The sequence below is a fragment of the Chiloscyllium punctatum genome, chromosome 39 (assembly GCF_047496795.1).
Source record: "Chiloscyllium punctatum isolate Juve2018m chromosome 39, sChiPun1.3, whole genome shotgun sequence".
Classification (NCBI taxonomy): domain Eukaryota; kingdom Metazoa; phylum Chordata; class Chondrichthyes; order Orectolobiformes; family Hemiscylliidae; genus Chiloscyllium; species Chiloscyllium punctatum.
Genome location: NC_092777.1, coordinates 15,016,953 through 15,031,784, shown reverse-complemented (window position 1 = coordinate 15,031,784; position 14,832 = coordinate 15,016,953). Strand labels below are relative to the sequence as shown.

At 41.0% G+C, this 14,832-nt stretch overlaps 1 protein-coding gene across 2 annotated transcripts in view; it reads right to left on the bottom strand.

The window, feature by feature from the left end:
* Positions 1-848: 848 nt before the first annotated feature.
* spata20 (spermatogenesis associated 20) overlaps positions 849-14,832 on the bottom strand; it is a 356,120-nt gene continuing 342,136 nt past the window's right edge. For both annotated transcript variants that reach the window (XM_072558226.1, XM_072558227.1), the window contains exon 16: positions 849-2,852. In XM_072558226.1, the coding sequence (XP_072414327.1) occupies positions 2,682-2,852 (171 nt within the window). In that variant the 3' untranslated portion in view covers positions 849-2,681. The remainder of the gene's footprint in view (positions 2,853-14,832) is intronic.

Sequence of the window (14,832 nt, the reverse complement as noted above, 5' to 3'; positions counted from 1 at the left end):
TACATTTTTAATTGGAAAGGATAATAAGTATCCTTCCCAGTCTGGTATTATGGGACAGATGGAGAATGTCACCAGTTAAGTTCCCTTTGTGTACTGTGTTAAACACCCTCAGCTGTAGGTAATGAATGATAGCTTTCCTTTCCTTGAGAATCGTGGTGGAATTCAGATGCACATTCTCTGGATTATTAGTCCAGTAAAAGGGTCATTTAGCTACGCTTTCTGTGCCTCAATTAGAATCAACTACTTTATTGGGGTTCAGAGAAAACATAAAATTGAATTGGAAAGTGAGCAAAAAAATGATTGTGTGTGCTTGGATGAAGGAGTATAAAACTAAATCTAGTGCATCTGCTCAATCTGTTAATGAGTCTTAATCATCTCATCATAATACGTCAGATATACTTCAAACACTTTCGGAGTCAAATATGATCAAATATTCTACTGATTTCAGAAACAAAAGATCACCAGGTACAGACATTGGTGTAGAGAGTATGTTTTGGATCAATTCATGATTACAGAGATCTTCCAGATATCTATCTAGTGCTCCTCAAACTAGATTGTTGTCACATCATGCTATGTCTGCTTTCATAGATGGACAAACAGCAGAAATATTGAGCTAGATTTTCCCAGTTAGGGCGCCTTTTTGATTTTGGTCTCAATTCCGAGTCAGGGATTGGGAACCCAGTCTGATAAAAGCAAGCTGGGAAGCTCAGTCAGAGAACTTGCTGCAAGTTCTGGCCAGCAAACCTACTGAGAGCGCGGTGCAATGTTAAAGTACGAAGACAACCCCACAAGCACCACAAAATGAAAGTGCTCTCTGCTGCATTGGAAAAAGTTTAAGCAGATTCAGATTTCCAGATTTAACTTTTGTATGTTTATTTGCAGCTCATCTTTAACCAATTGTCCTTTGCAGAGACATTTTAACACGACAATACAATAATAAGCAATCCTATTTAGTTACCACTTTAAAAACCATGAGCGATATGTTCTCTTATGCCTGCAGTTAGGTCATTCTCCACTAATGAAGTCCTTGTACTTTGTATCCAAATGACATCCACAGCAAAATCACGGTCAATTGATTGTAGGGAACAATGCCCCATTTTTTGCATGTTATCTCAGATCATTAGTATTTTAATTTCCGCATTAAGGACCACAACCAGTGTCAAAAATCAAACACAGAGCAACCAGAAGGAAAATCATGCACCAGTATGTCACAGGCAAAATCCTCACAGTGTGTGGGTTTTACAAAAATAAAGAATCGCATTTATGTAGGGACCACAGGTTCCTGCAAACACTTCACAGCCAGTTAGGTACTTTTGAAGCAGTCTTATAATAAGGACCAAGTAATCTGAATTAGCATGCTGACTGAGGGATAAAAAAAGTTTGGGACAGAGGCGTTCTTGTGGCAGTGGCAGCGATCCTACCTCTGGGTCAGATAGGCCTGGGTTCAAGTCTGGTCCAGGGAGAGGTCATAGGACATATGAGCACACTGTGGGAGCGGGCAACAGTTGTCTTATTAATCTTTCTGAATACTGTGATGGAGACAATAAAGAGATGTCAGATGTCATTTATTTAAAATGCAAACAACTGGTTGGCCAAAAATGAAAACAAAGACACACACAAGTCCTGAAGCTCACCCGAGGACTGTCCCGTTTGTATCTCTCTCCACTCTGCAGCTGCCCCTGTTGCTTCAGAACTCAAGCTAATGATTCTACAGATTCTATGATAATGCTTCGGTCCCAACCAAGGGCTGGGGCGGTCATAAGGTCAGTGTCCTAAGAGGATAGATATCTCATCAGAAAGGTCACCCCTCTGATAGTGCTGTATTTCCCATGTACCATGCTGGAGTATCCATTTAGATTGCTGTGCTTAAGCCTTAGAGTGGCACTCCAGGGAGACGGTGATGTATTTATCAGTGGAGTGCTGGGAATATTAAAACTGACTTCTCAGGTGCATGTGCTTCCATGGTACACTGATGGATTGTGAAGCCCTGCTGTGAATGGCTACTGGGGGTGGGGGCAAGGGAAACAGCCCCAAAGGCGTATTAGATTAATGCACTGTCTGGGATGGAAAGGAATACAGACTTACATTTGCATAATGTCTTTCACAACCTCAGAACATCCCAAACATTTACAGCTAACAAGGTATTTCTGAAGTGTAGTCATTGTTACCAGGTACGGACTGCAGCAGCCAATTTGTATATAAAGCAAGCTCTACAAACAGCAATGACCTACTGACAAGCTTTTCCTTTGGTGCTGGCTGAGGGATAAACACTGGCCAGGATTCCAGGAAGAAATCCCCTGGTTTTTCTTCAAAATAATGCAACTGGATCTTTTATATACACCCAAGAGGGTAGATGGAGCAAGGATTTTGTGTCTAATCCAAAAATATGAAACCTCTGGCAGTGCACAATTCCCTCAATACCAGGGCACAGGAGAATGTTTGCATACATCTTGCTAATGTCATACTAAGCAAAACTGTGACCCATCATAATCACTTAAATATCATAATAATTAAGCAAAAATTAGTTTTGAACATATACAATCACCAATCCCATACAACCATCTTGAAGCTTGTCCACTTGGCCAGAAATATAATATTACTCTTGAAGTTTAAACTTAAAATTAAATTCCATAAAATTTGCAAAGACTTATAGCAAATGATTTGCCCATTGTTGCGTAATATTATTTAACAAGTAAAGTCTGTAGCTCGCTGGCTGAGGTAACTGGCAAGGAACAGGAGTAGTTCTGGCAAACATAGGCTGTGGCTTTACCATTCTTCAATACAAGCGTTGACAGGAAGGGCAACATCTGATACAAGCTGCTCTCAGAGTTTCCATCTGCCAGAAGTAATATCTGATGAAGAGAAAGGAAATCTTTGTTAGGGCTAACAATGGACAGAGTGTATTACAGAGACATCACAATGGAATTCCAGGATTAACTCCAAGCTAAAATGATGATTTGATGTTTTTCTTGTTTTTGGGAACATGGCTAACAATGACAATATCTTGCCCATCATGTTTTCATTAAGAGTATGGAATCATGTATGCTGGGACAAGCTGGTATGCAGGTCTCTCCTTGAAAGACATTTTAAAGTAACCCGACAACTTTCCTGTTGTATCTCTGGTTGTCAGCTGAAAATGACCAGACTTACAGAATTCAGTTTCATAAACTGTCTTGGAGTGTTTCAGTTACAAGTCTGGGTTATCACTTCAATACTATAACCACCAGTTTCACATATCTGTTTGGGTAATGACAGGGAATAGTATGTTTGTAATATATACCCCTCATAGCATCCTGGCACACTCTTTCAACACCTCCTCCCCTTTCTGTGACTCCTCTCTTGCAAATGCACGAGATGCAACACCGGAATAAAAGTAATATAATGCTAATGCTGAAAATCTGAAATAAAAACAGAAAGTGCCAGAGAAATTCAGCAGGTATGGCAACCGTGGCAAGAGAAGAAGAGTGCAAAGATGCAACACCTGTCCTTTCACCATCTCCGCTCCCAATGCACTGCATCACAAATACACATTACCTGTACTTGATTCAATTTGGTATACCTTATTTGCTGCTCCTGATGTGGTCTTCTCTATAGATTCAGCAACAAAAACCAAATAATGATCACCTTGTGGAACATCTCTGTTCATTGCAACAAAGTAATCCCAGCTTCTAGCCAATTGCTATTTTAATTCCCTGTCCCACACAATCTGGCCTGCTGCACTGTACCAAGGAAACATTAACTCTGTCTCTCTTACTGCTAACGTTACCTGACCTGAAGGTTTTATTTTTATATTATTCATTTCCAACAGCAGCAGTATGGTATATCGGTGTAATATGGTACTGATATACAATTTGGTAGAGGTGTATATCATGGTACATAAAGTATTTTTATAAACAGCATCTGTCTTTCATCAACAGTTCAGGAGGCCAAGTAGTCAGACAAATTGTTTGGATTGATGATTTTCAATCTCTATCCACTTAAGTGCCATATTTTCATTATCAGCTAACCACTTTGGGCCAATTGAGTAGAGCAGCAAACCTGACAGATGGCAGGCAGTGGACAATGTGCAGAAGCAGCAGACCAGAAATAGTCCACAGATTAATCCCAAACAGCAATGAAATTCCACCCTCATTCATAACAGCAAGAAGCACTCAAGATTAAAAGAGACCTACTGCCCACCTTGTACCTTTGCCCTGGCTGATTGACAGGCACTGATATGAGCCCAGGCTTAAAAGCACAGTGCTTTCTATCAGTTACTGATGGTATATAGAAGGGCCAGCTGCAACGTGCCTCACAGCAGGATGAATTTTGACAGCTGATATTAAACGGTGAACGTATTATTCACTGGAAGTTAAATATTTTTAGACAAAGTCTAAGCGTACATTTTCTAATTCCTTACCTTTGAACCAGAAGGCCTAGGTTCAAGTCCCATCTGTTGAAAAGTATGTCATAGCACATCAGAACATACACTTTCTCGTTAGTTTTTTTTAAAATGAGCAACACACCATAAAACTCAGCCTCTTTCTGGCTGACCCTCCTATAAATATTAGATTACTTAGATTAGATTAGATTACTTACAGTGTGGAAACATGCCCTTCGGCCCAACAAGTCCACACCAACCCACCGAAGCGCAACACAGTCAGACCCATTACCCTACATTTACCCTTCACCTAACACTACGGGCAATTTAGCATGGCCAATTCACCTAACCCTGCACATTTTTGGATTGTGGGAAGAAACCAGAGCAGCCGGAGGAAACCCACGCAGACACGGGGAGAACGTGCAAACTCCACACAGAGAGTCACCTGAGGCGGGAATTGAACCTGGGTCTCTGGCGCTGTGAGGCAGCAATGCTAACCACAGTGCCACCGTGCACTAGACAGCAATACCTGTTTGCCTTGTTACCCTGCACTCCTATATATTTAGCATTCTTTTAAAAGAATTAGATACTAACAGGGCAGACCAGCAATGTTTCACGACCAGCCAGCAGGCTATAGCAGCTGTATCCCTTCATTACGTTGAGAGTTTAAAATCTCACTCGAGAGATGTGGACTGACAGTGTTCTCAACAAAAATTTCTGACTTACATCAAAAACCCCTGCTAAGAAGGCCATGAAGATTCTAACTTCCATTGTATCTATAGTAATGAGGCTTCTCCAGACTAAGGAAGACGCCTTAGACAGCCAACCAAGGACCAAACAACATCGCTGATGGCGGTCAGGAATTCAGTGGAATGGGCAGTTACTGCTTTCCACAACTAGTTTAATTGTGTTTTATCCTTGTTCCTATGGTGGGATAAATTTTAACTCTCCCCCCCGCCACCGCAAACAAATTAAGAATCAGCAGACAGCCAGTGACCACCAATAAATTAAACAGCCAGGAGCAAGAGCAACCATTGAAATCACCTGAAAAAAAAAAGAAACTGCTGATTTCTCTCAACTTAGTAATGAACATATTGAAAATGGGCTCAAATAAAGCTCATTTATCTAAAAATGAAAATTAATCCATTTGGATGCCAAAGAGATTGCTCGCATCCCAACTGGTATAGCAATGTGGGATGGAACCTGGGGTTTGTGGGGGAGAGGTTGAGATGCCCGCTCCAAACGCCATCAAACTCTTGCTCCAGCATTGAGGGCGCTGTAAGCTTTAGGTTGTCTGTAAGTTTAATTCCCCACCTTGCTCTTGTGCTGACATTTCTATCAGCCTTCTATTGAAGGTCAATGCAAGACGGAGGAAGAGCGTCTCATCTATTGATTAAGAGCTCACAACCTTTTAGACCCAACACTGCATTCAGCAATTTCAAACTCTGTCCACCCATTTTACTTTTTCTGCATTTAATACTTTCTCTCATTTTTAGTATTACTATATTTCAATTGCTTTTCCCACTAATTTATTCTTTTATGGGATGCGGATATCATTGGTGACATCAGTATTTGTTGCCCATCCCTGCCATTGAACTCAGTGGCTTTCCAGAAGGCATTAAAGAGATAGCCATAGGATCCTCGCCGAGGCCAGACCGAGTCAGAATAGCAGATTTCCTTCCCCCAAAAGGCATTAATGAACTAGACAGGTTTTTACAACAACTGATAATAGTTGCCATGGTCATCATTACTGAGACTGACTTTCAACTCTAGATATTATTTATTGAATTTTAATTCCACCAGCTGTCATGGTGGATTCTGAACTATTTGTATCATTAATTAAGTGATATTACTACCACACCACCATCTCTTTCCCCTATCTCCAACCCTCTGTAAGATCAAATTTTCTGTCATTCAATCTCTCCTGTCTCACCCCATCACAGGTCATCCTTTGATCCTTGTCCAGGATCCTTGTGGGCGGCACGGTGGCACAGTGGTTAGCACTGCTGCCTCATAGCGCCAGAGACCCGGGTTCAATTCCCGCCTCAGGCGACTCTCTGTGTGGAGTTTGCACATTCTCCCTGTGTCTGCGTGGGTTTCCTCCGGGTGCTCCGGTTTCCTCCCACACGCCAAAGATGTGCAGGTCAGGTGAATTGGCCATGCTAAATTGCCCATAGTGTTAGGTAAGGGGTAGATGTAGGGGTATGGGTGGGTTGCGCTTCGGCGGGGCAGTGTGGACTTGTTGGGCCGAAGGGCCTGTTTCCACACTGTAAGTAATCTAAAAAAAATCTAAAAAATCTAATCTAAAAAAAATCTAAAATCCACCCCTTGCTCAAAGCCAATACGTTTCTAAATGCTCCTAGTTCTGATGAAAGGTCAGTGGTATGAAACATTAGCTCCTTACTTCTCTTCACAATTGTCACCTAAACCGCTGAGTATTTTCAGCACTTTCCATCTGAATGTCTGCCTCAATCAGGCTCTTTTACCATGTTCAGCATTCCTCAGTGTCTTGCTATTTACTTATTAACAAAAAACAAAATACCATGGAAGCTGCCTGACAAAGTTCTGATGAACGGTCAATGAATTTAAAGTTACTGTGTCTCTCTTTCCACAAATCCTTCCTGACCTGCTGAGTATTTCCAGCACTTTCTGTCTTTTGTTGATGCTATTTATTGTGCATTGTTTGTTCTTGCACTTGGTGTACCTTAGCCAGGTGTGAACCAGTAGATAAACACATCTGTTTGTGCCCAACATAAATGGAGCCCTTAAGGTGCTCTAACTGGCAGCTTTGGAATTCATATTTATTTTTGACATTAATACAAATAGATAATGGTCATATCTTAGTGAATGTGCTTTCTTATCCCTGTCTCAAATGCCATACCCTCTCTACAGTGTGGATAATGAAGTGAATACACTTGGGCTTAAACAAACTGCCTCACTGACTGCTCGTTTGAAACTGTTGTTGATTTGTATTTGTACAGGTTAATGCAGGACTTGTTTATTATAAGAATGCTGAAGAATATATAATCCTGTCACAGCCACACAGACACAGCTGTAGACAGCCTGATCTTTGAAAATTCAACTGCTGCATCCCATATGACTTCTACTCATTTAGGAAATGTTTCAGTTAAGTAATACCTTTGCAGCCTTTCCCCGATGCCTTTGCTTTTTTTTTAACTTCATGAAGTCACTGTCAGATAATATGATGTTTAAGCAACTGACTAATGTAACTTTCTTCTTTAAGTTCAAACTGTGGTGGAGCAACATCTACATTACAACTCATACTCTTCATCTTCATCATACTCTTCATCTTCTTTCAGGTTCCCTCTCTAAATCTCATCAATAAATCTCTGTGCCCTTGTGATTCTCAGTTATAAAATTCTCATTCTTATGCTCAAATCCCTCTGTTTTCTTATTCTTATTGCTTTTTCTAAGATCCTGCAAGATATCAGCACCTCTCCAATTCAGGCCATTTGTGCATCTTCAATTTTCATTATTCCAACATCTAGTGCCTATGCTGCAGCTGCCATGACCCCTAATCTCTGGAATCCCCTCCCTAACTCTCTGTCCTCCTAACACCTTCTTACGTTGTTCTGTATTAAACGTTAGGCGATGATGACAACTGAAGAAAAAACTGTGTGTAAACAAAGAAAATAATTAGATGAATAGATAACATTGAGATGTTAACTGAGGGAGACTTGAAGAAAACCAGAGAAGGAGGAAGATGATACCATGGCCCCGCTAAGACCACATGAAAACAAATGAGTGACTGCTTTTGTTAAATGCCTTCAGATGGTATGCTATGTCAAAGGTATTTCATAAATGCAAGTGCTGTCATTTTTTTGTTCTTTCTCGTTAAAACAATATTAGACATGTCTTGGTATCATTCTGAGAGTCTGAACATTTCAGCAATGGCTACAGCAGAAGTGGAAATCAAATTGAGATGAAACTACAATCACATTATCTCCTCAGGGTTAGAATTCCCCAGAAAAACAATAGTTATACTGTCCTGCACGATGACCTGTTATAGTCACCATATATCATATTATCGCAGATCACCAGGTTACAGCATTCCAAGTTTGCTTGTATTAAAGTGGCCTGGGTCACCATGTGTTAGAGTCCCTGACTGCCACGTATTATAGTCACCATATGGTAGCTACCACGTGTGAATGTCCCATGTTGCCACATGTTATAGTCACATGTCAGTGTCCCACATCGCCAACTGTTACAATCACTACATGTCAGTGTCCCATGTTGTAAGGTGTTACAATCATGTGTTGGAGTATCCTTTGTCATCATGTGTTCCAGTCACATGTTAATGTCCCATGTGACATAGGCATGTGTTACAATGTTCTGTGTCGCTGTTTAGTGTCCTATGTTGCCAAGTGTTCCAGTCATCATGTGTTAGTGTTCTCTGTCACCATGTGTTATAGTCACACGTTATTATCCCATGTTACAGTGGGATAGTTACGGTGTTACAGTGTCCCATGTCACAGTGTGTTCTAGTCACTGTGTATTAGTGTTCCATGTCACCATGTGTTATAGTCATGGTTTTAGTGTCCCACATTGCCATGTGTTCTCGCCTCCAGCTATCCATGTCATCAGCTCCTGGATCACAACATTTTGTCTGGGTTCCTGATCAGCCATCTATCAAGTCTGCTGTGTCATCCTGTCTCTCAGCTTTGAATATATTCACTGACTCATATACTTAAAGCCCTCTGCAGTACAGCGTTCTACAGATTCCCTACTCTGTTGGAAAACAAATTACTCCTCATTCAGTCTGAAATATTCCACCCCTTATTCAGTGCTCATGCCCTCCTATCCTAGACTGTCCCACAAAGGGAAAAAATCATCTCATAACTGAACAAATCACGTAGTATCATTTTATTTGCATTGTAAAGTTGGGCTCCTCCGTTAGTCATCTTCTTTGTGACAGCTAGGGACTCTCACAATATTTGAACTTACTTCAGCTCAGATGCTGGTTCAGAGGTAGGTCAGTTTTTAACAACTAATGCACCAGGACTGAATGAACACAGCTGATACCAACCTAATATTGCAGAGGCATGTCTTAAAATATCCTGTGCAGCCGTATCTCTGCTGAATTTGCTGTGGAATCAAGAATCTTCAAATGGCACAGATTTATAACTCAGGGAAATGTTAATCCATCTTTAAGATGTGGTAGTTACATAAAAAATGCTTTTAACTAAGATAGACTTGCGAGAGTTAAAGCTAAGGTCCAACTTGCTTGAAAGTGGAACAAACATCTCCGATGAAAGTAGTGAGATATTCTTCTGTCAGTCAGCAAGAGAACAAGAATTCCTTACTGATTTAGGGATCAAAGGCCATGGGAAAAGGATGTATGATGTTGCAGTTGTTTGTGCAGCCTTGCTATTAAATGCACAGTAATTGCCTCAAGAGATTTCATAGAAGGAAGTAAAGTTGGTTTCAGAAGGTCAGTTTCTTGAGATAAAGGCTCTCAATAATGACTGCTCGATTTGAACATTGGGAAAATGATGCTTTTATTTACCAAAAGACTATGAGTAACAAGATTATGACATAAAATGATTCTCTGGGAAAAGGAAAGGACTTCTTGCCATAGATACCAGTTTGGGTAAATGTCAAACTTATGTAATGCCAACAGGGGATTCTAGAGAGAAAGGAATTGACCCAGAAAGGATAGGAGAGTGATTGGTAAAATGATTTGAGTGCAAAAAAGGAAAGGAGTCAAAGTGGAAAAAAAAGAAGTTGAATGTTAAAAATAAACTAACTCAAAAGGACGTAGTAGTGCAGCAGGATAGACAGTTTCCTTTCAATTCTGGAGCTAACATTATTTGATGGGACAGTTTGGAGGACGTTTTATTCTGCGTCTGACTCATGTTATGGGCATCTTTGTTTTGCTTCTCTCACCATATTCTCTGTTTCTGTTACTTTCTATTAAAACATTTCCATTTGCTGACGAACAATTCCACAAACACAGCAAGTCCTGTGACTCCACCATGTGAGGCTGAGATGGTGAGTGATTCAATGGCAGACAGCATCACACCCAACTGCAGCATTCCAGTTGATGTCCCAACAATTGTTAAATTCATTTTAGGGATATGGGCATTAATTGCCCATCTGAAATTGTCTTGTGGTGGTGCTGATGACCCCTCCTCATTAACCACGACAGGTATAGTGGTTTGATACAACATTGCAGTCTGCTAAGACACTTCAGGGGCAGTTAAGAGTCAACTGCATTGGTGTGCAACTGGCGTCACAGGCCAGACCCAGAAAGGATGGAGGTTTCCTTTTCTAAAGGACATAAGTAGAGATAGTCTAACTGGGTCAGAAGAGCCAAAGGATCAAGAGATGCATATTTACAAATCACTAAAGGTCGTGACCCAGGTTAATAAGATTATTAAACAAACAAGCAGTAGGGTTAACTTCTAAAATTATAGAACTGAAAAGCAGAGCAAAGTTTTCTAAACTAGCATCGAACCTTGCAAGATACTGCAGTAAACCATGCACTGACTGGTCTCCATATTTTAAAATGATATAGAGACAACTGAGAAGTTAAAATCCAGAATTAGCAGAAAGACATCAGAGACTGAGGAGATTCCTAGCAGGAAAGGCCTATTAGAAAAGAAAGCTGAGAGGTGAAAGGTTTGATGTGGTAGACATAGAGAAAGTTTTGCAAGGTTTGTAGCTCAGGTTGAGGTTTAGGGTGTAGGTTTGCTCGTTGAGCTGTAGGTTTGATATCCAGACGTTTCATTACCTGGCTAGGTAACATCATCAGTGGCGACCTCCAAGTGAAGCAAAGCTGTTGTCTCCTGCTTTCTATTTATATGTTTGTCCTGGATGGGGTTCCTGGGGTTTGTGGTGATGTCATTTCCTGTTCATTTTCTGAGGGGTTGATAGATGGTATCTAGATCTATGTGTTTGTTTATGGCGTTGTGGTTGGAGTGCCAGGCCTCTAGGAATTCTCTGGCACGTCTTTGCTTAGCCTGTCCCAGGATAGATGTGTTGTCCCAGTCGAAATGGTGGTTTTTTTCATCCGTGTGTAGGGCTACGAGGAAGAGAAGGTCGTGTCTTTTTGTGGCTAGCTGGTGTTCGTGTATCCTGGTGGCTAACTTTCTTCCTGTTTGTCCTACGTAGTGTATGTGGCAGTCCTTGCATGGAATTTTGTAGATGACGTTGGTTTTGTCCATGGGATGTAGTGGGTTTTTTAAGTTTGTTAGTTTTTGTTTGAGAGTGTTGGTGGGTTTGTGTGCTACTAGGATTCTGAGGGGTCTTCATAGTCTTAGTAGAAATGACAGCCAGACTACTAAGACCCCTCAGAATCCTAGTAGCACAGAAACCCACCAACACGCTCAAACAAAAACTAACAAACTTAAAAGACCCAGTACAACCCATGGACAAAACCAATGTCGTCTACAAAATTCCATGCAAGGACTGCCACACACACTATGTAGGACAAACAGGAAGAAAGTTAACCACCAGGATACACGAACACCAGCTAGCCACAAAAAGCCATGACCCCCTCTCCCTCGTAGCCCTACACACGGAGGAAAAAACTCACCATTTTGACTGGGACAACACATCCATCCTGAGACGGGCTAAGCAAAGACGTGCCAGAGAATTCCTAGAGATCTGGCACTCCAACCACAACGCCATAAACAAACACATAGATCTAGATACCATCTATCAACCCCTCAGAAAACGAACAGGAAATGACATCACCACAAACCCCAGGAACCCCATCCAGGACAAACATACAAATAGAAAGCAGGAGACAACAGCTTCGCTTCACTTGGAGGTCGCCATTGATGATGTTACCTAGCCAGGTAATGAAACGTCTGGATATCAAACCTACAGCTCAGCAAGCAAACCTTCACCCTACATAGAGAAATTGTTTCCACTTGTGTGTGAATCCAAAACTTGAGGTTATAAACCTAAGATTAGCACTAATAAATCCAACAGGGAATTCAGAGAAACCATTTTTCCCAAGAGACAAATTGGAATATAACCCTTGTCTTCCCATTTAAGTGGTCACAAGGGGGTTTTATGTATTTGGCATATTCATCACTCCAGTTCTTGATCGGTTGTTTAAAACTAATTTTGTTCAATTATTCGACAAAATCAAACAAGACCTTCAAAGATAGGAGGTGCTTCTGGTCTCATGGTTAAGTTGGATGGTGATTATTAAGATGAATATTCTCCCCCATTTGTTGTACCCTATATGGCTGCTCCCCCTGATTTTCGATAAGCAAAAGTTCAGGAGACTGAATGGCTGGTTGAGCTCTTTTATTTGGCATTGTAAGTGGCCCCTTATTAAACTGAAATTGCCTCATAGATTGGGGGAGTGGATTTCCTGGACTTTAAAAACTAAGTTGCTTTTATCTTATGGGTGTGATTGGGCTTGCGGGGACCCTCTTTCAATATGGTTAGATATTGAAGCCTCCCAGGCAAGGTGCCCCCTTACTAGCTTGGTGTTTTTGGACAAAATGAGGACAGTGTAGGGAATATTACCATAACCTAATAGTTATCAATACTGTTAAAGCATGGAGGGAAATTCGGCAGAGGGAAGGCAATATTGGCAAAACATCTTTTTTTTTTAACACCTATAGTGGGTATGCCAGGTTTTTAACCAGGGACGATGGATTCAGGATTCAAAGATTGGGCAACTGGGGGGGTGTCTTGCATGTGCGATTTATTTGAGGGAGACACAATGATGTCCTTTGATCAGTTAGCACGGAATTATGAGCTATCTAACAGGGACTCTTGCGTTTCTTTCAAGTTCGGGATTTTATTTTTAAAAAAACTACACTTTTGACAGATCCCTACAAATCCGACAGAGAGGAGGGTGCTCAGTGCTAAGAGTACACTTTCTGTCAGTACTTTATATCATCAATTGGGGGGATGCCCTATCAGATGGGTTTGATCGATTCTGCAGGGTGTGGGGGAGAGAGCTACGCGTTGAGGTCTCCTCAGAGGCATGGGAAGATGTTTGGGAAAACGCAAGAAAGATATCAATTTGCAATAGGACCCATGCTTTACAGGTGAAGTTTCTCCACAGGGTCCACATGGCTCTGGATTGTTTGTCAAAATTTAAACCCGGGGTATCTTTAACATGTCCCAAGTGCAATGTTGTTATGCGCTACCCATTGTCTCTGGTCCTGTGTTCAGCTTCAAACATACTGGAGTGGTGTGGCAGGTGTAATGGAGAGGATTTGGGTGTAAGGGTGGAGAAGGAACCGATCTCTCTTCTTCTTGGCCTGCCCAGTGTATTCCCTGTAGATGCGCATACGAAAATGCTTTTTAACATTCTCACTTTCTGCACAAGAAAGAACATCTTGTTTGGTTGGGTATCCGAAAATGCCCTGGGTCTGTCAGGTTGGCGGAAGATTGTTATGGAGCATATCCCCTTGGATTTTCTCACCAGTATGGTCCACCACAAAACTGAGAATTTCTATAAGACATGGCAGCCCTTTCTGGACTACCTGGACACAGATTTATCTGCCACACTAATAAGGGCTTTTACATAGCTGTAACAATTGTGCTGTACGAGTTCAATATCCAGAGATGAGGAACTACGAACATATGAATAGGTGAAAATGTATGCTCTCGATATTCAAGAGTTAGTGTTTTGTTTGGCTGAGCTGTATTATTATTATTTATTAGTTTGTTGTTACCTATTATTTATTTAGCTAAGTAGTTGTGTTTTTTAAGTATACATACTTATACATTTGTACATGAGGGCAGTTTGGGTTTTTTTACAATTTTTGGCGTTCTGTCTTTGTATTCTTTTGAATCGTATTGTTTTGTATTTACTGTAATATTAATAAATCTATTTTTCAATAAAAATATATTAAAAAAAAGACCTTGTAGCCAACTCAGTCGTAAAGGCAAGTAGCACAGGTGCATTTAAGAGTGAGTTAGAAAAGCACAAGACAGAGAAAGAAATTAAAGAATATGTGTTAGATTAAGTCTGAGAGAAGTAGGTTTGTGTGAAACATAAATGCTGGCAGGGACCAAATAGTCTGTGCTTCACATGAAACATGACCTGGGGCTGTTTAATGGATGTTGCTCTGCATTTAAATACATTATATTCATTCAAAATTGACGGTACAGATAGACGGAGGTTCAAGCAATATTGGAGTGTCAAATGATGCTGTGAAGGTTTTTCCCGCGTTGTGAACACACTCAAGTAGTGCAGGGCCTTGAGATAGGTGCCAGCAGACGGTCAAAATTCAAATCACTTTCCAAACAATTGGAGCTGTGCCAAAACGGTCAGATGCAGCAAAGTTGTGAGAATACTATTGCCTGCAAATCCGCAAACCACCCTGAGGAATATACATCATCATTCCTTCATCGATAACCTGAAACTTCTGACTAACTTGTGATTAGAGGGCACCTTCATTGCCTGGACGACAGTGCTCCGAGAAGGCAGTTTTCTAAAACCTTCTCAGGCTACTTAATGGCAGGCATTAAAT